This window comes from Triturus cristatus, chromosome 11 (assembly GCF_964204655.1).
Source record: "Triturus cristatus chromosome 11, aTriCri1.1, whole genome shotgun sequence".
In the NCBI taxonomy this organism is placed as follows: Eukaryota; Metazoa; Chordata; class Amphibia; order Caudata; family Salamandridae; genus Triturus; species Triturus cristatus.
This window is the reverse complement of record NC_140594.1, coordinates 1,008,113,006-1,008,137,188: the sequence shown is the minus strand read 5'-3', so window position 1 is coordinate 1,008,137,188 and position 24,183 is coordinate 1,008,113,006. Positions and strand designations below refer to the sequence as shown.

The window sequence follows — 24,183 nt, the reverse complement described above, 5'->3', positions numbered from 1 at the left end:
ACTTAGGCTTGCCTATCCATTGATTGCTCACACGTGACCGACTTACACCTTTTACCGGTGGGTGCGCATTTTGCACCAGCATATGCCTAATTGCCTGGAGTAACATTGCATATGCCCTGAATGATGAATGTATGAAGGACATTTTACACGTTGCGGTAGTGCTTAATTTGAACCAGTTGTTTCCAGAGCACAGCACCAGCACTTAATTATCAATACCGGTGCTTGAACACCAGTTAAGGACATATTCATTCTTTGCACAGGCACAGGGACATTACGTGGTTTGCCCAGGATTTTGAGCTGACGCCAAGACTCGAACCTGGTTCCCCAGCTCCAAAGTCGGCAGCTCTGGCCATTAGGACACACCCCCTCCCCACTTGGGGGGTTTGTTGGTGTTGTGTTAGGCAGCGCTAATAGGAAAAATGGGATGGTCAAAGCAGCCTCCTGATGACAGCCAGGCACATCTTTTTTTTCAAATTAACCACTGCGTTGCGGAAATGGATTTGCACTGTTCTTACTTAATACAGCTTCAAAATCTGTTCCGTTCCCATGCATCCCATGTAATGAGTTCGCTTTCGGCATCAATTGCCAAGCTGAGAGTTGGGCGTGCCTGTTTCTTAAGCAATGAATGAAAACGGTTTAGGAGAACCGATGTGGCCTAACGGCCAGAGCTGCCAACTTTGGAGCTGGGGAACCAGGTTCGAGGATTGGCATGGGCTCAACATCCTGCGATTCTGGGAAAATCGCATAATCTCCCCGTGCGTACCAAAAATGAATGTGTCCTTGTGTAATGTAACTTGTGCTCATGTAAGGTGCTCCAATATCTTTGGTTCGAGTTCGTGCTATATAAAACCGCAAAAAAAAAGCCTTTGTTCTTCTAAAATCGATTATATAAACACTGATTCAGGGCAGTTACTCAAGTGGTAGTTATTTCATCGATCTTGGAAGAACGAAGGCTGGATGCGCCAGGGCGGGGCTTCAAGTTCTTTTTTCAGATGAAAGAACAGCATTTCAGAATTCTGTGCCTCCTATGGGTGAGGTCATCTTTTGTCAACTAAGTAACATATTTGCATCTTAAACGCCCTGTAGATGAAAGCGGGTGATATAAGCACACACTGAACTATTAAATACTCTGGCACTACTGTTGCAACAGCTGCAGTTCTCTGATGAGCAGGAGCTGCCACTCTACATTACCGGAGCTGCCAACAGTGCTTCTTATATCGATTCTCTGTGCCGAGAACTTGTTGAGGAGAAGGAGAAGGAGAAGGAGAAGAAGGAGAAGGAGAAGGAGAAGGAGAAGGAGAAGAAGGAGAAGGAGAAGGAGAAGGAGAAGGAGAAGGAGAAGGAGAAGGAGAAGGAGAAGGAGAAGGAGAAGGAGAAGGAGAAGGAGAAGGAGAAGGAGAAGGAGAAGGAGAAGGAGAAGGAGAAGAAGAAGAAGAAGAAGAAGAAGAAGAAGAAGAAGAAGAAGAAGAAGAAGAAGAAAGAAGAAGAAGAAAATGTTTAACAATTCAAACAAGAGATTATCAGTGAGCATTGAGTTTGCTACTTAACCCACTGTCCCAATACCAACATTTCATCTATTTACATAAATATCGAGGATCACATACTTTGCATTGGGCAATGGCATGACTTTTGCTGATACTGACGTCTTGCTGGAATCAGAAATGTTGCTTATTTCTTTCTTTGAGGGCCGCTTGAAGCTCGTTTTGTCAGAAGATAAAACATGAAGGTTGTCCTGTGGATCTGTAACATAGTTGTTGAACTGTTAGTTTTCCAAACACAAAAATCATGTCCTTTACCAAATGCCACAAATCTGCCATAAGCTATAGAGACAGTATACGAGCTGAAAGCAATAGCACAAATGATGCTTTGGGGTGCATTTGCAATATTGGTATGGAGGAAGGCAAGCTTGCTTTCTGAAAGAGAAAGACTCCATTTCAGAAACGATGGAACATGAAGGTAAATAAATGTAACTAATACATACGGTGGTGGAAACCCTAGATAAATTACTTGTATGCAAAATATTATACAACATATGAAACCCACTTACATTGCACAGTTAATTGGGGTGTATACTGTAGGAAACTATGAGCTGAGAGGTCAACTCAACAGTGCAACTCACTGGCAACATTCGAATGCCCAATGCCTTCTCTACATTTTCATTTAACTGAATATAGTTCACGGAGTTTGAAGGAGAGAACTACTAAGGAAACATCCCCTACCTTCTTATAACTTTGCAAGCGATGGCCACAGATTCCCAGCTACTGAGAGATGGGAAACATCCTGAACAACAACACCGGAACAATGAGTTCCGGAGTCGCGCAAGCCGAACAATGACTTGCCCAAACAATGACTTAGCCTTAAACAAGCATGTGCGTGGTTAAGGCTAAGCCGGTCTAGTGTTTGGGATCAGCGGAGTTGAGAGGAGCGTCAGACAGGAACAGGACAGGTAAGAGGAGTTTGGGGTGGGGGGTTGTGTTAGTTTTTAGGGGGTGGGAGTGGTTTGGGGTAGTTTTTAAGGGGTGGGGGTTTGTGTTAGTTTTAAGGGAGTGGGGGAGGTTGTGTTAGTTTTTAGGGGTGCGAGGTGTTCGGGGTAGTTAAGGGGCGGGGGTTTGTGTTAGTTTTTGGGGGTGGGAGGGGTGTGTGGTAGTTTTTAAGGGGTAGGGGGGTTTGGGGTCGTTTCTAAGGAGGTTGGGGTTTGTGTTAGTTTTTAGGGGTGGGAGGTGGGGGGTACGGGGTAGTTTTTAGGGAGTGGTAGGTGTTCAGTTTAGTTTTTAGCGGGAGGGAGGGGTTTGGGTTAGAAGGCCATTTACCTCGCATTCCTTTACCACAAAAATTTGTAGTAAAGGAATGCCGGGTAAAAAAATCATGCTTGAGTCGCCGTCATAAAGACCACGTTGTTTAGGTGGTCATTGTTGAGGACCTCGTTGTTCCAACATACAACCTTGAGAGATGCTTATTGTAAGTAATCCATCTAGCATGCAGAAGGGGAGAGAACTCATAGACCACGATTTGTGCTGTGAATGAATTCATACATAAACCAATAAGGTGACTCACACAGAAGTAAAACAATCTCTCCATAAGTGAAATCAATGGCTCACCTTATGGTAGCTTGGTTTTTACATATGTAAGTAGAACCTTATACGTATACAAGATATGCATTAAGCCCCACTCAGGTAACAACCACTGTCCTTGTCAGGGTGAACCAAAAAAGTCACAAAATTCACCTATGCTTAACGTCCTGGTAGCTTGGCATTAAAGCAGGAAAGCTTAACTCTGGCAAAGCGTAAAGTAATTATGCAGCACAAAAACAGTAAGACAGTAAAAAAAAAAAGAACAAGTTAGAGTTACCTTGGGGCACGAGAGTCCTTGTTTTATCTATTTCTTTTTGGATTTTAATATTGGCCTTTTTCTTTATTCTAACCAATGTTTCTTCTACAGAATAATGTTCAGTAAACAGAATACACCCAAATATGTGATATTAAGGATATTTGGCATAGAATGAGGTTTAGTCAGAAATCACTACATTTTAAAGGTAAAACATGAAAATAGAATTATCTATGCAGAGTGCAATGCAGCTTTTAGTTAAGCGTTCTTAGACCCTCAATGACTTCTAGGGCAAATGTTGGGCAAACTAGTATGACAATGTGGCAAGGCTCCTGTATTGGGCAGTTGGTAACATGTCAAAAGCGAGGGACTGATAATCACATTTTGCAAACTGAGCATATCTTTGAAATGTATAATTAGAAACCAATACATTCTCAAAACAGTAACTGAAATACCCATTTTGTGCATGCCAGTATTCTGCGGTGGGGGCGAACGCACAAAAAGGTTGGTAGCAACAAAAGCTCTGTTTTATTCAGTGTTTAGTTATTTTCTATTATCATTATATCATAATTCTAAAGTGTACAGAGTGTTCATGCTCTTAGAGAGCGGGTCCCTATAATACCCTTTAGCGAAAGACAAGAGACACAATTACTCAGTAGGCTAACCTGAAAATACACGTTTTTAGAGACTTTCAGAACTGAGCTCGTTTTCTGGCTGATGGAAATGCAGAGGGAGGCCATGGCTAGGGAATCCTGTTTGAGGCTGGGTCTTGTAAGACACGAAACTGTACGAGGGCGATATCACGGTACAGTTCAGCTGTTCAGAGAGGCACGCACCTAATCAAATTCATGGTCTGCAACATTTTCAATGGCATAATTGAGAGCAAATACTGCTACTTGTAAAATGTGGAAAAACACAAATATAAGTTATGTTTACCCATCTTTCCATCTTAAAAAAAATAGAACTTTTGGTGTGAATTCCCTTTTTAGGAGGGCGAAACATTACCTACAGAATAATTTCCGTGCCACTTAGTTTTAGCTCAGAGTTCAATTATATTAGTAATTAAAACAATGAAAGATTGGAACAATTATTGCCTTTTTGTACATACCCAAATTCGTTTTTAATTCGCTGAATTCTTCCTCCAGTTTGGTGAGTGCTTGTTGTTCGGCATCATCTCCCAGAAGAGGGTCATCTGGTTCTGTGGTATCAACAGATTCTATTTCTAAAATCTCCGAAGCTGCTCGAGATAAGGGCCGGGGGGCGGCACTGGCTGGGCGGGAGGCCTTAGGCCATGTGTCTCTAGGAGTGCCTGCAGTTAAAGGTCTCTGAAATGTGTAACCTGCAGTGGAAAACAAGGAGAAAGTGACTTGTAATGAAATGCAGGGAGGCTTATGAATGGAAAATGTATAAACTTCACAAATACATAAAAAAAAAAAATCTGTGAACTACTACTACATTGTTTCTTTTATTACACACTTGCGTATTCTCATTGTACTAAAGACAACCTTCTTCAAAGTACATCATGGCACAGTGCAACCTAACACAATCGTACAACCTAACTTCAACATGATCCCCTCCCTCCCAGTTTGAGCTGCTAAAATTTGGAATTTGTTTACTTCCAGTTATTTTGCACATCATATAGAGGGCCTTGACAGTAATCCAAGTGAGCTCCACTAATAGTTCTAGAAAGGATCACGCTGTCACTTTCGTTTAATTAAAAGTCCATTCCATGTAGAATATTTGAATTTTTGGGAGTTGGATTGGTCTTCAAACATACTCCCAACAAATGTAATTTTCGATGGGTAAGGACTTGTCAGCCTTCACTACATGTTTGAACCCCTTATTATGAATTCTGTCTGACAGCATGTAAGGCAAGTCCTGATATTGAAAACCGGTGATTTCATCTAGCACGTAAAAAGGTGTGCTTATCAAGCTGGCGTAAATTGAAACATGGGGAATCTGGCTCAACCAATGTGAATCTTCATGTTTTTCCAAATTGCGAATGACTAAGTATGACAGAGTGAGTGTTACAGTGAGTGTAACAGTGAGTGCAAGAAAGTGTGTGAGAATAAATGTGTTAATGCAAGTGAGTGAGAATGAATGAAGGAGAGAGGGTGGAACCAATCAGCTGTTCCCGCCCACCCGAAGAGCAGGCGGGATAGGAGAGAACTGCTGGCATCTGCACCCGCTCCACGGAGTTCCCTAAGATGTGAGGTAGTCAGCAGGGGGTTTGGGTCTCTCCTTACGGCCTCCAACAAAAGTGAAGAAGGTTGGTGCCCCCAATGAGACGGTGACACCTCTGCTAAAAAAATGAGCAAAAGAGGACAAAGCCCTCTTTTTCTGGCTGTAGCTATCTCAATGAGCTGCCACAGACTCTGATCAGCAGGTCCAGGAGCACCCCGCAACTCAAGTTCTAGCGAGGCATTTCAAAATCTGCATATTGGTTCTCCTGATACCTTGTGACGGGCAGGGGCACCAGCAACCTAAAACCTAGTGTTTTTGAGGCTGGCAAGAGTGCAGCAGTCCCCACAGAAGACCCCATCAATTATTTTTGTGAAATTACCCTAGGTCTCCTAAGGGGTACATTTGTGAGACCAGGAGAGTTTTGACACATTTTCAAGCCCTTCTAGAGGTTGGGCATTTGCTCAGAGGGTCTGGAGAATCTTGTTGGTGGGTCCGAAGGATGCGATTACAGCATGTTGAAAGTAGAAAAAAAAAACTTTTTCATGGTAATTATAATAATAAATAATGGCAATTTTGACAATAATGCTTTATATGTCTTAATGCTGAATTTGAAAATAATGCTTTATATCTCTTAATGAAGATCATAGTTATGCTTTAGAACCAGGTTGAAAGTGAGTAATTACATGCTCTAATGAATAACATTGTAAGCTGACACTATCCTTAGCAATCTTAATGATGTTGTAAGACATATTTCATTTTTACGAATGTAGTGATACCCTGACAAATCCAGTAAGCCTGCCTTTAGATAACTATGCCTCACCTACATATATTGTGTTTAGTATATGTGGAGAGGTATCATGGTTTCGGGGTTCAGGGCTTACCAAGGTTGTTAGGAGGGTGTAACCATATATATTCCAAACTGCTATTGTAAATACCTATAAATGAAAGCCCTTGCAATATTTTAAAATGCAAATTCTGCTGTGGGGACCCAGAGAGGACAGGGGGACCCAATAACATATTTCTAAATGTTTGAATGGCAGTCGTCACAGGAGCCCTCATTAAACTGTTTTTTTAGGTCTCGCAAGCAGCCGGTAGTTTCTCCTGCTGCTTGCCATTGGCTTGGTGTTGTTCTCGCATTTCTTACCTTTGTTTTCAGTGGCCCAACTGACTTCCGTGTAGTCCGGAAGCAGCGGCCACCAACTACTGTTTGGGCACCTTTACCACTACTTCCAAGGCACCAGGGCTGGGTGGGCACCACTTGGAGGGTAGGATTCACTTTAGGCAGGGTCCAGGTGCAGGGTGCACGTTGTTGGAGCTTTTTTGTGTCCCTGCAGCTCAGAACAGGAGGCCAGTGAACTAGCCATTGGAGTCAATATGATAGTTCTGGGATCAAGCAGCAAGGCCAGCCTCAAGCATCAGGCAGTCCTCCGAGGGTACAAGGCAGGCCTTAAGCAGCAGCGTATTCCTCTGAAGTACGAGGCAATCCTTCTGGGGGTCCACTGCAGGTCCAGGAGTGAACTAAAGAGTAGGTCTGGGAGTCAAATATTTATACCTGGTGCCAGCCTTTGAAGCAGAAGAAATGTCTAGACTCCCCCAGGTCTGGTTCTGAAATTTTCCTTCCTCCCCTGGTAATACCCAGAAACCGGTTCCAGGATACTTGTTTCCGGTCCAGGGAGGACCTGGCTTGGCAGTTCGGTCTGGACTGTTCCCGTGAGGTGCAGGGTCAAGACTGATTTGCATATGGCTGGGTCTAAACTGGGGTGGCATGGTGAGTAAAAGAACAATGGATTTAACCCAGATCTCTTGACTGGGGGTGAATGTATGATTTATTCGGCATTCTGTCCATCATTTGTTTGCGTAGCACTTTTCACCCTAAGTGGGATAGGTATGCCCAGACCTGGGTCCCTTGCTCACTGTGCAACTGGATTCAAGCTAGCCTGGCTGATGAAGGGTAATACCCAGAAACCGGTCCCAGGATGCTTGTTTCCGGTCCAGGGAGGACCTGGCTTAGCAGTTCGGTCTGGACTGTTACCATGAGGCGCAGGGTTAAGACTGATTTGCATATGGCTGGGTCTAAACTGGGGTGGCATGGTGAGCAAAAGAACGATGGATTTAACCCAGATCTCTAGACTGGGGGTGAATGAATGATTTATTCAGCATTCCGTACATCATTTGTTTGCGAGTACTTTCTAAAAGTGGCATTTTCTGAATTGTGACAAAAAAACTCATGTTATCATTAAATAGGATTTTATATTACAATTCTTTTAAGACCAGATATGACATGTCTAACTGTTCCTAAACAAAAGTTATCACTTATTAAATGTAATAAGGTAAACTACTGTTATCCTATGGACGATGTAAGCCTCACAGTAGTGGAAAATTAATTTGGGAGTTTTACACTACCACAACACATTAAACTTAAAATGTTTAAATACACTGCACTCTGCTCCATGGGCTGTGTATGGCATACCTTAGGGATGATGTATATGTATTAAAAAGGGAGGTTTAGGCCTGGCAAACGTTTTAATTTGCCAGGTTGGAATTTGCCATGCTAAACTGCACACAGGAAGGCCTGAGACTTGTTTTAATTGGCTACTTAAATGGGTGGCACAATAAGAGCTGCATGCCCACTAGTAGCATTTAATTTACAGGCCCTGGGAACATGGAGGACCACCCCACTAGCGACGTATATGTAAATTAAATGTGCCAAATGGGTGTAACTAATTTTACCATGTTTAAATTAGTGAGTACAAACACTTAAGCACTGTTTAGAAATGGAAAAGTACACAGAGTCCTAAAGCTAACAAATATAAATTTACCAAAACAGGAGGTGAGTAGGCAAAATGTGCGAGGGAGAATGACCCTAGAGGTGCCAGATCTAATACTTATTACCTCTCAAATGACATCACTGATAGACTTCATCCAATGAGTGTGACCATTTGCTATACGTTCCTTTCTCTGTAGAATAGGTAAAAAAAAAAGTAGTAGTAGTTTAAGATTCTTACTGAGAAGGCACGGCATAACAAAAGCAGAGGGGGCTTCTCGCCATTTGCTTGGCAGCACCAGTACACATTTGCCTGCCTCACTGAACGACAACAAATCAGGCAGCAGCTTTACCAGCTTTCATTGCTTACAGAGTAGGTACGGTACAGCATGGCAGCAGCGAAACAAGCTAACCCCTCTCACAGAAGACTTCTGCAGTGCATGGTTTCCTTTGCTGCAAAACAACTAGCAGTGATAGTGCAAGCTTTTTTTGACATACATCTTGGCATCCAGGTCATGTCGATGGTCATATATCAGATTCTCATTTCCAAAATATTGTACAACCATAATAGTATTTGTAAAATATTGCGGACCAAAACATTGAGTGTTAGTGCAGATTGGTAAGTATATATTTACTGGATAGTTACATTTAGGAACACGCTTGAATAGAAATGGATGTTTTGATTTTCTAATAACTTTGGCGCAGTTTAATAAATCTTCACAAAACCTTCCAAAAAGAGGCTCATCTACCTCTGCTTCTTCCTACAAATGTTTATTGTGAGCTGACAAGTGGGGGCCGAGAAAAAGGGGAGAATATGCATTTGCAACATGCTTAGCCACCTAATAGGATTGTGGAAGGTGTGGGCTCTCTGTGAAGAGTTGTCCGCAGGACAAAGGCTGTGCGTAAGGGACTTCACCATATAACATTGAGAGTGTAGGTAGACGGCTCTCTGTGAAAAGGTGTGCATAGAATGACAGCTTGCTGTATAGGAGTTTGCCTGCCTAATGGGGTTTGGGTGTCTGGAGGAAGTGGCCTCTCCGTAAAGAGCTGTGCACAGAATTAAGGCTGTGCGTAGTAGGGGCTTGGCCACCTAATGTGGCTTGGATGTCTTGATGGAGTGGCCTCTCCATGAAGAGCTGTGCACAGGGTGAAGGCTCTGCATGGTAGGGACTTGGCAGTCTAATGGGACCCGAGTCCCTAGATGGATTGGCCTCTCCATGAAAAGCTGTGCATAGGACAATAAATGTGCGTGGCTGGAGCTTTAGCACCTAATGGCGCTCGAGTGTGTGGGGATAGGGGGCTCATTGTGAAAACATGCTCACATGGTGAAGGATTTGTATAGTGTGGGCTCAGTCACCCAATGGGGCTAGTGTTTCTAGAGGGAGGGAGCTACAGTATAATTATTTTAGGTGACTTTAACACCACATATGAGTCAGTAAACGATGGCAGCATTTCCTCCATTGTTGCAGAAAATGAGGAATGGGGCATTCCCTTTCTTAATATTACCCCAGTGAACCGCTAGTCAGGTGCTGTCTTCCAGCTTTTGTCTTTCACACTATCCCATGGTTTTTGGGGCTGTAATGGCTGCACACTATCCGATCCGCAAGCTGCCCACACTTTTATTCGACATAGCCATATGAGTAGAATGAACTACTTTCCAATTACCCTTTCCCTCTGGAAATGGTTGGTCGATATGAAGGTACTCAGTAGGGTAGACAGTGACCACAAAGCAGTCTATTGCTCACTAAAGGGTCTATTCAACCACTTACTTAACTTAGCTAACGTCCCTGTATCACTAACTACCAATTTGCTTCACTCGAATGATAAGCATAGGGTCAAGTGGGCAGCACTCCTGTGAACCCGGACATTAGGGATAAAATGAAAAAGGCTCTGTAACGGAGCAGGAAGGACAGCGCATCAGGAGTATACGGACTGGTGGACCTATGTGCCTTTCTCACCCCCTCTTGTCCCCTTACCGCAGGAAGACTGGTTGCCGTCTACAGAAACCACAACTCGAGGTCAAAACGAAGGAGTGGAGCCCTTTAACTGGGAAGACTACATACCCCCGGACACACCCCCATATGACGTCACAACGCCGGGAGCGTCAAAGGGAAGCGAGACCAGGAAGTGGACGGACGGTGATTACCGGAGGAGCGGAGCAGACGAGTGGAGCAGAAGAGAAGAGTCGAGCAGCGAATTCGGAGAGAGGCCAAGGAAGATCGGCGAGGAGGAACGAGGACGAAGCGGAGAAACGACGACCGGACGGCCAGGAGGCCCGGGACCCCACGAAGCGCCCCACCACGTTCCCAGGGGAGGAGCGTGGCTAGGACAGGTATGAGACCGCGTAGTGGGCTGGATGGGGAATCGGGAGCAGCAGCCTCCTTAAAGTAACGTGCCTGACATACCTGTTTTGTTTTGGATTTTTCTCCTTTCCCTCATATTCTTTTTTCCCGCACCTTGTGGGCTTAGCCCTGTTAGCAACACTCATCTCAAGTCACCGTAACGAGGGGAGGGGAGGGGGGAGCACTACTGCACGGTTAGGGGTTTCCTCACTCCCGGTCCATGGGCAGGTAGCCTTGTACTTAAAACGTCCCATTGACCATATTCCCTGTCTTTCCTTTACTTTTGGGGCCGATCACATCCCCGGGGAGACCGGAACACCAGAGCGGGCGTGGCTACAGACCCTCCGAAGCCCAGGATCTTCAGACAGAAGACTCTCCTCCAACCAGCAACACGGATAAGGCAGAATTTGCCCGGGAAAGACTGACTAGTAGACTAAAGAAACGATATATCTCAATAAAACCCCGTTTACCAAGAACCGGTGTTCAGTCTGTCCCTGCGCAACAGTCACAGGCTCTTATGGATGCTAAAAATGGGTTAGACAACCTTATTTCCACCCAGGATTGTAATTCCACAATTGCACAGATAAATGGGAACTCGTTTAAAAGTCTAAGGGAATGTTTTACTTGTTGTCACGAGCCCACCTGTGCGCCTTTCAAATCTGGCTGTACTTGGTTCAATAAAGACTGCAGCCACAGGAAGAATGAGCTTCGTCGAGCTCTTTAGAGTGGTGACATTAGCCTTATCAAAGCTAGGAGGAAAGAGTACAAACTGACCCAAACCAAAGCACACTAGGAGTGGGACAAGCAAGTCTGGGAAAAAATCTACAAGGCAGCCTTTCATAAAGATACTAGAATGTTTTAGAGGTTGGTGGCCAATGGGAGGGCACCGAGGACCGAAGCTTTTTGCTGTCTCCGTCGCCCTCGAAATATGGCACAAACACGTCTCTGGCCTTAATGACCACTCATTGGGGCAGATATCGAATGCAGGGGTCCAGCCAAACCTGGTGAGCCAACTCTCTTCCCCATCAAAAATTGAGATGAGTGAGACCGTGCGTGCAAAAAAACCGATCGCGGCTGGAAAAGCCACTGGGCCTGATGTCGTCCCGGGCGATCTCTTTTTAGCAGAGTTTGATGGTTGGGCTTTGCATCTGAATAAATTGTCAAATTGTATTTTGGGTAAGTATAATCTGTAGTTGGAAGGCAGCAGAAATAGCTCTCATTTATAAAAAAGGGTTCACGGGATTCATTCTCAAACTATAGACCAATAAGCCTCATTGATGTAGCCCAAAAGAGTCTTCACTAGGCAGATTTTAGGAAAACTGGAGTCTTGGATCGAGATCTACTGACTTTCTCTAGTATCTAGGGGTCAACACATCAATATATACTAGGCAGGCCTATTGGCTTCTTCAAGAGGTGATCACATCAATACACCCGGAAACCCTTTTGGCTTTGTCAGGGGGTCACCACATCAGTATATAAAGGCAAACCTATTGGCTTTGTCAAGGGATAACCACATCAAAATAAAAGTCAAACCTATTGGCTTTGTCAAAGTGTGACCACATCAGTATACAAGACAAGTCTACTGGCTTTGTAAAGGGTGACCACATCAATATATACGGCAAGCCTAATGGCGTTGTCAAGGGGTCACCACATTATTATATAAAAAAACAGGCCTATTTACTTTGTCAAGGAGTGACTACATCTATATATATGACAAGCCTATTGGCTTTGTCAAGGGGTCACCACATTATTATATGAAGGGAAGCCTATTGGATGTCAACAATATTAAACACATGTTAGATTTTTTCTTTTACACTCCTCATATCATATAATGCAGCCATAACACCAACCACAAGGAGGCCCTGCAATCCTCACCTGAAGGGCAAAAGCTCCAGCTCAGAGAATGCTTAGAAACACCATGTACTTTTCCTGTGCCACATTTTATAGACCCCAGGAAACATAGGGTTACTTATAATAGATGATTTCTCTGGGGTTGTCACTCTCTGCAGACCACCAGCATTTTGTAACATGTTGGCAGTGCCTCAGCCCAGATTGGCCACCATTAAGCAGGAACACGTATGCAAATTAACCCATGAAGAGCATTAAGTGGTGCATCTGGCCAGCAGCAAGGAAAAGTAAATGAACACCCCAAGCTAAACAGAAGGCTCACATTTTTTAAAATCTTAGCCCTAAAATACAGATAGTTATAGATTGTGAGTTTTAATTTCTCAAAAACTACTGATAGAATTACACCAAATCACAAAAAGCATTCTTTTTGGGTTAAGCTTTAGCTTTCTGACAAAACTGGTGTAATTCTGGTCAGCCATTTGGGCTGTAGCACTGTACAAATTTCCCTATGGAATTTGCATGGCCAAACTGCATTTTGGGATGCCCCTTTTTTCTTAGCCGCCTTAAAGTAAGGAGCCAAGGTAGATGATCCTTTCTTTTGGAAAGTTTAATGAAGATTTGTCAAACGGCACCAAAGTTATTATCAAAACAAAATATACATTTCTTAGGGCAACTTGGCAACCTTCACTTTGTGTGTGGGGGGTGTATGTGTGTGTGTGTGTGTCAGTATATATAAACTTATTTACTATAAAAACAGGTTTTTTTTATGTGCGTGGTCCTTTTCTTGGCCCCCGCCCTGCCACCACCCCAACCAGGCTCAGGTGGTCAAGGTATCTCCACCCTGCTCCCTAAACGTTTTTTTTAATGTTTTCAGGATACGGGGACTGAATACCCAAGTCCTAAAGTGTTGCAACAGCTGCGTGAAAGATACATAAATTGTAAACTTTAATTTCTCAAAAACAAAGAACAGATCTCGACCAAATCACAAAAAATCCTACTTTCTGTATCAAGATCTAGCTTTCTGACAAATTTGTTGGAATTCTGTTCACCCGTTTTGCCTCCAGCTGTGCCTAATTTTCCTATAGTAAATTGCATGGGGAAAATGTGTTTTGGGACTCCCCTTTTTTCTCGGCCCACTTGTCGGATCACCGTAAACATTTGTAGGAAGAAGCAGAGGTGAATGAGACTTTTTTGGGAAAGTTTTGTAAAGATTTATTAAACCGCGCAAAGTTATGAGAAAATCAAAACAACCATTTCTATTGAAACGTGTTCCTAAATGTAACTACCCAGTAAATATATACTTGCCAATATGCACTAACCTCTCAATTGTTTGCTCCTAAATAACTTACACATAATATTATGGTTGTACGATATTTTGGAAATGATAATCTGATATACGACTATCGACATGACCTGGATGCCCAAGTTGTATGTCAAAGGAAGCTTGCACTACCACTGCTGGATCTGTTTTGCAGCAAAGGAAACCGTGCACTGCAGAAGTCGTCTGTGAGAGGGGTTAGCTTGTTTTTTTTGCTGCCATGCTGTACCTATTCTGTGAGCAATGGAAGCTGGTACTGCTGCTGCCTGATTTGTTGCAGTTCAGTGAGGCAGGGAAATGTGTACTGCTGCTGCCAAGCAAATGGCGGGAAGCCCCCTATGCTTTCATTATGCCGTGCCTTCTCAGTGAGAATGTATCCTTAAACTATAACTACTTTTGCTTGACCTTTTCTACAGAGAAGGGAAGCTTGGACAGCTGCTACTCAACCTATTGTGTAATTGCGTACCTGCCCTTTGTCTTAAAGAAGCTTTCACTGTTTCCTGCCATGTAGTGCCATTATTGTGTGTTAATGAAGCTTCAAATAAACTGTTTAATCAAATACAGGCAAAGCGATTGGCATTCTGAATGTTTGTTTTAAAGCATGATGCAGAGAACTCTCACAAAACGAGAACATAGTTTGCCTTTGGTTTTGCATATGGAAGCATATGAAACAACCAGTCACGATTTTCAAAAGGGACTAGAACAGTTTGTTGTATGGGACACCTCCAACTGGTTCTTGCTTTTTAGCCAATTTCACTTTACATGGTCTGATTTTTGAGACCTTGAAGATAAACTGGACGTATTTATTCTGGAGTTGATATATTTGTAGATCAATATCATTGACCTCAATATTCTCGAATACAATACCTCCTAGAATATATGCTCTTTTCTTTTGGCTAGCTCGTTATTTCACTACCGGTACCAAACTTCACTCTCCCTACATTCCCTTTTGCTCCCATCCTCTTTCTTCCTCTCTGTTCTCAGGAGGGATAAATGGTTTTACATTTATCATGCCTCAATGGTCCTCATTAAAACAAAGGTACTTTGATTTCAATCACCTTTTGACTTGAGACCAATTTGTTCACATGGGCACCTAAAGGTTCCAAATGTTCTCTGTGAGAAAATGGATTATTAGTTGGGATTTATGGTAGTACACCACAAGTAATAATGTCACAATTCTAATTTGCTCCAGTAAAAGTTTCTGTAATGTAAACCTGAGCTCAAGCCCTTTTAGCTATGGGACAGAGCAAACAGGTTCAGCTTAAAAAAAGTGTAAGGGATACCAAAGGGGATGATGGACGGAGCGTTAGAGCAAATCGAACACTCACCCCCAGTCAACTGATCTGGGTTTAATCCATCATCATTCTTTAGCTCACTCCACCACCCCAGTTCAGACATGGCCATATGCAAATCAGTCTGACCCTGTGCCTCATGGGAACAGTCCAGCCCGAACTGCCAAGCCATGTCTTCCCTGGACCGGAAACAAGCATCCTGGGATCGGTTTTGGGTTCATAACCCTCATCAGCCAGGCTATCTTGAATCCAGTGGCAAAATGAGCAAGGGACCCATGTCTGTGCATACCCTGCCAACTTAGGGCGAACAAAGCAATACCAAAGGGGATGATGGATGGAGCGTTAGAGCAAATTAAACACTCACCCCCAGTCAACTGATCTGGGTTTAATCCATCATCATTCTTTAGCTCACTCCACCACCCCAGTTCAAACATGGCCATATGCAATCAGTCTGACCCTGTGCCTCATGGGAACAGTCCAGCCCGAACTGCCAAGCCATGTCTTCCCTGGACCGGAAACAAGCATCCTGGGACCGGTCTCGGGTTCATAACCCTCATCAGCTAGGCTATCTTGAATCCAGTGGCAAAGTGAGCAAGGGACCCACGTCTAGGCATACCCTGCCAACTTAGGGCGAACAAAGCGATACCAAAGGAGATGATGGACGGAACGTTAGAGCAAATCAAACACTCACCACCAGTCAACTGATCTGGGTTTAATCCATCATCATTCTTTAGCTCACTCCACCACCCCAGTTTAGACACGGCCATATGCAAATCAGTCTGACCATGTGCCTCATGTGAACAGTCCAGCCCGAACTGCCAAGCCATGTCTTTCCTGGACCAGAAACAAGCATCCTGGGACTGGTTTCGGGTTCATAACCCTCATCAGCCAGGTTATCTTGAATCCAGTGGCAAAGTGAGTAAGGGACCCACGTCTGGGCATACCCTGCCAACTTAGGGCGAACAAAGCGATACCAAAGGGGATGATGGACGGAGCGTTAGAGAAAATCAAACACTCACCCCCAGTCAACTGATCTGGGTTTAATCCATCATCATTCTTTAGCTCACTCTACCACCCCAGTTCAGACATGGCCATATGCAAATCAGTCTGACCCTGTGCCTCGGCCTAAGTGCACCAGGTATGTTCAGATGTGGGTCCTGGGCTCACTGTGCCACTGGAATCAAGCTATCCTGGCTGAAGAGGGGTGAAACCCCAAAACCGGTCCTAGGATGCTTGTTTCCGGTCCAGGGAGGACCTGGCTTGGCAGTTCGGGCTGGACTGTTCCCATAAGGCACAGGATCAAGACTGATTTGCATATGGCCAGGTCTAAACTGGGGTGGCATGGTGAGCAAAAGAATGATGGATTTTACCCAGATCTCTTGACTGGGGGTGAATGTTTTGATTTGTTCTGCATTCCGTCCACCAATTGTGTGTCTTTTGCTAAAAAAATGTGTAAAGCAGTTAGAAGTACCAAAACAGGTAAAAAGTTGAAAACACAACACAATAAAAATCCAACTCCAATTTATTCAAATAGAGAATAAGTTCATGTACAAAATGACACTAAAACAATGAAAATCCAAAAAGAGGAAGCAGAGGTCTGAATTTTTTAACTTTTGAATACAAAAAAGCAATAAGAATAAACCACAGTAATCTGTCTGCATTTGACTGGGATCTAGACGTGATTTATTTCCAACCGCAATGGAGCACAGCTCGGATGCATAGCCTAGGGACGTCATGATAGGACTTTTTACCTTCTGACTTAGGGCCAGATTTAGAGTTTGGCGGATGGTTACTCTGTCACACATGCGACGATATCCCATCCTCTGTATTACAAGAGCATTATATCCTATGCCACTTGTAATATAGCAGATGGGATATCCCTCATGTGTGACAGGGGAACCGTCTGTGAAATCTAAATCCGGCTCTTAGGGCCTGATTATGATGACGGTGAATTCGCCACCGACAGGCTGTCGGTGATGGGCTCACCGTCATCATGAGGTAATTTTCCGGCCACCATATTATAATGGCGGGCGGAACCGTGGTGGTCGGAAACTCCTTGAGCCCGCCGGTGCTGCGGAGGCCCTAGTATGCCCATAAATGGGGATTGGGATTATGATGGTCCATCCCACTAGCCTTTCCATGGCAGTTCACCTGCCATGGAAAGGCTGACGGGGATGGGCTTTGAGGGCCTGTAGCGGGACGCCCTTACACCCGGACACTTTAGTTTTGGGGTTGGGGAGCACCTATGATGCCCCCCTACATTTCCCTGCACCATGTGGCAGGCACCGCATGGTGCTGTCCACGTAGTGCAGGGAATTGTAAAAAGTGCATCTTTTATCTTGCGATAGGTGCTGCAGCCAGCAGCACCCGCCGCAATGTATTGCATAGCTAGTAAGGCCGCCGTGGTGGCAGCTGCATCGTAATACACCCTGTGAGACCGCAACCTGATAGGCGGTGGTCCCACTCCCCGAGACGCTGGCAGACAGACTGAAGTCCGTCCGCCATCGTAGTCAGCCCCTTAGTCTCTGAAATGGAAGTAAAAAAATCCTCAGCAGGGCAAAACAGCAGGCTGTTGCTGAGGAGGGCTCTATGAGGCCAATTAGATGTCAGACGAGGTCCTGGTGAAGCTGTTGACTTTTGGCAAGAAAGCTCAGAGCGGGAGATAATCAAAATTCACACACAACCAAGGCGCCTCGCAGGCCTGATACTTTTTATGCTTTCGTCTGGTGAACAGTTCTGCATTCAGATTTATTCACCTTTTTAGAGATCAGATTTCTCCAGCGGCCAAGGTTACAGGCTTTAGCCGAACAGGACTCCACGAGGCCGGATACCCTCTCTGCAACATCCAGCTGAAACATACTTGCTGCTGCGGAAAATATCTGAACAGCAGCAACCTAAATCCTTGGCCCGACCGCAATGCACCTTCGTCAGTTTGACTTGGCAGTTTTAAATAATGTGACATAAATATTGTGACGCAGAAATATTGTTGACAAGAATATCAATTTGTTAGGTAAGTAATATTGTTTACAAGAATATCTCTGTTGTTAATATCTTTTTCAATAATATAGCTTTTTAATGATCTTTATGTATGTTAGTTCATATATTAATTTTATATGTTAAATATTGTTTGTATAATTGTTGATAATATTTTTAGATATAGCTTGCAATTTAAGGGATTTATAATTTTTAAATTAATTGTTAATAGTAATTTATAGTGTTGTAGTGGGTTCTAAAGCTTGTAGGAGTACAGGGTGAGAAGAGAATTAACTATATTTATTTATAATTAATGTTTAATTAATAATTATTGAATTGGTAGTTATGTAAATTGTGTAATTATATATTTTTGAGTTATATTTTAGGTGCAGGATGTTGGGCTTGCTAGGATATAGGGTGGGAAGTTAATTAAGCAATAATTGATTAATAATTAATTATTAATATATTATTTATTGATTGGTAATTCTGTAAATTTTGAAATTATTATATTTTAAGGTATATTTTAGATGCGTGTTTTGGGGTTTGTTGGGGTATATGGTTGAAAGTTTATTAAGTAGTAAGTGACTAAACTTATTTATTAATTTATTTGATTGTTAATTATGTAAATTGTGTAAATATATGTTTAAAGTTATATTTTAGGTGAAGGTTGCTGGGTTTGTAGGAGAATATGGTAGAAAGTTAAGTAATAATTAATAATTATTAATTTGTTAGAAATTATTTAATTGATTACTAATTATATGAATTGTTTAATAACTTTAATATTTACATTATATATTAGGTGTGGTCTGTTGTGCTTGTAGGGGAATCGGGTGGGATGTTATTTGAGTGATAATTAACAATTATGTATTAATTTATTAATAGTTATTTTAATTATTATTAAATATGTTAAATGTGTTGTGTTGATGTCCAAATATTTTCCTACTGTTGTACAGATTGGGGGGGGGGGGGTAGTAAATTTTACACCTTTGAATTCCAACACTTTCCCTACTGTTGAAGAGTGGAGCAGGAATAGTCAATTTAACCCTTTGAAAGTCCAACATGTTCTCTACTGCTGCACAGATTGGAGTGGAAATATTAAATGTTACACATCTGAAGTCCAACACTTTTTCTACTGTTGCACAGACTTGAGTGGGGATAGTACATTTTACTGTATGTTTTATTTTCTGATAAATACTTATTTTTAAAATTGTTGAAATATATATTAGGTATATTAGTGCACAAGTATTATTTGTTTGTTTCGTTTTATATTATTTGCTTATGTATAGATATAGTTTTTTTCATATTTAATTCATTTGGTAATTTAGTTTACTGTTTTGTACTAGTGTTTTCATATTTCATATGTTAAAAAGATATATATATATATATATATATATATATTTATATACATGTATGCTTTTTACAATGGTAAATTAAAAACCAATAATTTAAAAAATGTAAAAAAATATATAAATATTGTTTTTTATTAATAGCATTACATTATATATATATGAATCTATAAACATGAATATATATATACATATATATGTGTGTATGTTTTTATATGAGTATATATTGTGATATTTTGAAATAGAAAAAAATTACATTATATTAATGTTATATGTTAAAAATTAGATTTACCATTTTACACTATATATATGATGAAAATCGATATTTTTTTATTATTTTTAATGATATTAGTTTCAAGGATATTTTTGCTCCAATATGATGAAGTGCAGTGCCGATACACGGCATTATTATGGGTATGGGTGGAGTTGCTGCCATACTTACTTGATGCAATACATCCATTGAGGGACCTTGGAATTTATGTCCTGACATATGCGCAGATCATTTTATTTAAAGTGACTATTGTGTGTATATACTTAAAATAACCTATGAATTGATTATTTGAAAATTGTGTATCGCGCATGGTACAAGTATATTCCATATAATGGATACAGCTACATTACAAGATGGCGCAATTAACTCCGTCGACATCTCATGCTGTCCTCTGTCTATGACTATTGTTTGACACACTATGATGCATATATAAAAAATGGCGGTTACGGTGTGCCGTAAACACCGAGGAAGGCAGATCGCCGAAACGCGTCTGTTCTGGAAATAAAGACCCGCTGCCACGCTACCCGTGAGTGCTTGTATTCTTTATATATTAAGGAATTTGGAGCGTCAATATTGTGCGGCAGGCACCGCCGCACTCACAGCACCCGACCGCGAGTGACTCGTTTTTTGGTGCAACTGGAGCAGTTATACATATATATGTGTGTATGTTTTTATATGAGTATATATTGTGATATTTTGAAATAGAAAAAAATTACATTATATTAATGTTATATGTTAAAAATTAGATTTACCATTTTACACTATAAATATGATGAAAATCGATATTTTTTTATTATTTTTAATGATATTAGTTTCAAGGATATTTTTGCTCCAATATTTTGTACTTACCATTAGAAGTATAGGTAGACGATATTTTTATCATTGATATTTTTAACTCAATATTTGTTCTTACGATATACTGTCAGGCATCCCTATTGGGTCTCCTCACAGGCCTCAACCGCAGGCCCAGTATTTGTTCTGTCTTCCACAGGTCCAGTAGTGTTCTGAAGAGGGAGCTCAGGCATGCCACATTTATATCTGACATCCGCCTGTGAATGTGGGTGACTCTTGGCCCCTCACTAACCAATAAAGAAACATTCCCAGGGGTAAACCTACCCACGTTTGTCACTGTTCCAGTGTGCCGTACTGTTAACAATATTTTCTCTGCCCAAATCCAAGATGGTGAAATCCTTCTCGTCTCGTACAGAGCCTGTGTGTCCTCCCCAAAGGTCTGGACAGGGTAATAAGCAAACCCTCCTATGTGGTCATTTCAAACCAGTTCTTGGGGCAGCTCCTCTCTTGTCATATCCCAGTCTGTGTGTGCAGCTTGCTCCCCATTGTCACCGTTTTCTAGTTGGACAGGTGCCATGTACTCTGCTATGCACTTTTCACTGTTTTCTAGTTGGGCAGATGCCACATACTCTGCTGTGCATTTTATTTAGTCATGCTATGCACTGTAGTTTTAGTGCATTGTTTCAAGCTCTGTTTACTTAAGTGCAAATGCTTGGGGTATCTGCATGAACAAACATGTGGTACTGATTAGTTAAAATCCTCTGTTTCCTGCTGACTTCAAGATTGACTGCTATGCTTGCTTGTTGTTTATTTGTTCAGCTGCCCTGCCATCTAATTAAAGTTCTCCATTTCCTGCCCCAGTGTCCTGCCAGAGGCAGCCTTCTTGTTGACAGGAAACACTCAGTAATCTTCAGGAAGGCTCCAGTGCCTAATGAGTTTGTTTACTTAACCTTCTATTTCCCACCTCAGACTTCTGGGGGAGTCAGCCTTCAAACTGACAGAAAACGGTTAGCGTTCTTCAATACTGCTCCAGATTAACACTTATATGACAGGCTATAAATACTGCTTTCAATCTCTTGTTGATTTGCCTTGAGAGAGAGATGTCCTCGGGTTCTGAGCCTCATTGCTTGCAACAAGAATAACCTGGATATTTTAACCTGGAAGCTGGAGGCCTGCAACTCCCCTTGGAACTCTATCCCTTCGCTACAGCTTCTGAAATTCTGGCACCCTGGAACCTGGTTGATCAGCCAGTGCCACCATGCCCCCATTGCCTTGATTATGACCCTCTTTTTGCCGTTTTATGCTCCAGCTATTCTGTGCCATTACATGGACCATAGGTTAGTGCACTAACTGGGTACTCCTAGTTTTAGTATCTTCTTTTTCTAAAAAGACACCCTAGCAATTTGAGTTTGAATAAGAAAGCCCTGGCTAAAAGAAAAGGACTAGTTGTGTGAGGGAATACAGCGTTAAGGACAGATAAAGATTTCGGAATCATCTGAGCAAAAGCTAAAGGACACGCACTCAGGATTCAGTGCAGAGGCCAGTGCTCAAGGGCCCTTCACATGGACTCGAATTTCTTATAGTGGATCTTGTTTGATTTGCTTTATTAACCCCTTCGATGCTCATGACGGAGCGGTTCCGTCATGAGCATCGGTTGGGCTGTGCTTATGACGGAACCGCTCCGTCATGAGCACAGCCCCTGGGGGAAGCGCTGGCGCTCCCCCCCTGGGGTATCGATCGTGCCCCCACAGAGGGGGATGGCAGCGGAAGAGTTTCCGCTGCCACCCCCGAGCCCCCCCACGCTTCCCCATGATGTCAGCGCGCACCGACGTCATCAGGAAGCGCTGGAACGCCTGGAAGCCATTTGCTTCCAGGCGTCCCAGCAAGGAGCGGTGAGTTTTGTGCTCCGGTGGGGCCGCGGGGGTGATTTTCTTTGTGATTGAGGCATCGTGGAGAGGAAAGAGTATTTCCTCTCCCCTGATGTCTCAATACAGTGCATTCCTGCAGCACGATCGCGCACAGCGTCGCGATCGTGCTGCAGGACTGCCACCACTAGGCACCAGGGATGTTTTTAGTTGAAAAGGAAGCAACCCCTTGGGCAAGGGTCGCTTCCTGGGCCCCCATTACAATGTAAAGACTTTTCTGCCCCCTCTGGGGGCAGAACGGTTTCGTTTTTTTGCCGCATCTGCTCCCAGGGGGGGCAGAAAAGCCCACTAGACACCAGCGATGTGTTTGTTGTTATAGGTAGCGACCCCTTGGGCAAGGGTCGCTTCCTGGGCCCCCATTACTGTGAAAAGACTTTTCTGCCCCCTTTGGGGGCAGATCGGTTTCGTTTTTTTGCCGCATCTGCTCCCAGGGGGGGGCAGAAAAGCCCACTAGACACCAGGGATGTGTGTGTTTGTTGTAGGAAGCGACCCCTTGGGCAAGGGTCGCTTCCTGGGCCCCCATTTTTTTTGTCAGACTTTTCTGCCCCCTCTGGGGGCAGATCGGTTTCATTTTATTGCCGTATCCGCTCCCAGGGGGGGGCAGAAAAGTCCACTAGACACCAAGGATGTGTGTGTTTGTTGTAGGAAGCGACCCATTGGGCAAGGGTCGCTTCCTGGGCCCCCATTTTTTCAGTCAGACTTTTTTGCCCCCTCTGGGGGCAGATCGGTTTCATTTTGTTGCCGTATCCGTTCCCAGGGGGGGCAGAAAAGCCCACTAGACACCAGGGATGTGTTTTTTTGACTAAAGGAAGCGGCCCCTTGGGCAAGGGTCACTTCCTGGGGGCCCAAATATTTTTCAAGACTTTTCTGCCCCCCCCTGGGGGCAGATCGGTCTTTTGTGTAGCCGTTTCTGGTCGAAAAGCCCACTAGACACCAGGGAATTAGTGTAAATAAAAATGGAAGTGACCCCTTGGGCAAGGGTCGCTTCCAGGGTGCAATTTTTATAATGTGATTTGGCCCACCCGCCCTGGGACAGAGTAGCCTTTTTTTTCCTGCTGTTTTCTGCCCCACCTGGCACACAACCCGATTGACCATTTGGGTAGTAACATAGCATGTTATAATGTTTATTGTTATATTTTTTTGTGAGTTGCAATTGTAATGGTTTTTTTTTTACTTTTTTGTTCTAGGTGAAGGCTTTTGCTCTTTTCAGTTTGCCGTTTTGTTACTGGTGGTTTTGCTGTTTGTGTAGTTTGGTAAGAGACTTTTTTGTACAATGTAAATGTGTTTGATTTCTCTGCATGAATTTTTTTTGCAAATGGTGTAATAATAGCAGTATGTTTGGTTTTTGAGTGTCAAAACCTTTTTTGCATTGGTGCTCGATGTGTATTTTGTTGTCTTGTGAGTAATTTTTTTTTTTTTCTTCTTTCTAGTTGGATATCGTTGGTTTTTGCTGTGTCACTGCAGAGTTGGTTTCTGGTGAGTACAGCTGTCTCTTGTAATTGAAATGTATAGTTTTTGAGTACATTGATCTTTGTGATAAAGGTACACATTTCTTTACTTACTTGGTTTGCACATTGTTGGTGACTTGTTTGTGCAGTCTTCTATCTTAGTAAGTATAATGGCTAGCCGCAGGATTACTGCTCAGCAGGTTGTTTGTTTGCTGTTTGAGTCTTCCTCTGACCATGGTTCAGAGACTGACTCTGCATCTGAGGGAGAGGAGGCAGGGGACGATTCTGGCAGTGAGTTTTCTCTCTGTATGGAGTCATCGGATGATGAAGATACTCTTAGTGCGGATGAAGTGCCT

General features: G+C 42.9%; 1 protein-coding gene across 1 annotated transcript in view; it reads right to left on the bottom strand.

Annotated features, from left to right (window-relative positions):
• ZBBX (zinc finger B-box domain containing) overlaps positions 1-24,183 on the bottom strand; it is a 546,096-nt gene that overhangs the window by 27,335 nt on the left and 494,578 nt on the right. The window contains exons 18-19 of the mRNA XM_085635186.1: positions 4,433-4,663; positions 1,605-1,740 (exon numbers count right to left, since the gene is read on the bottom strand). Coding sequence (XP_085491312.1) covers positions 1,605-1,740; positions 4,433-4,663 — 367 coding nt within the window. The remainder of the gene's footprint in view (positions 1-1,604; positions 1,741-4,432; positions 4,664-24,183) is intronic.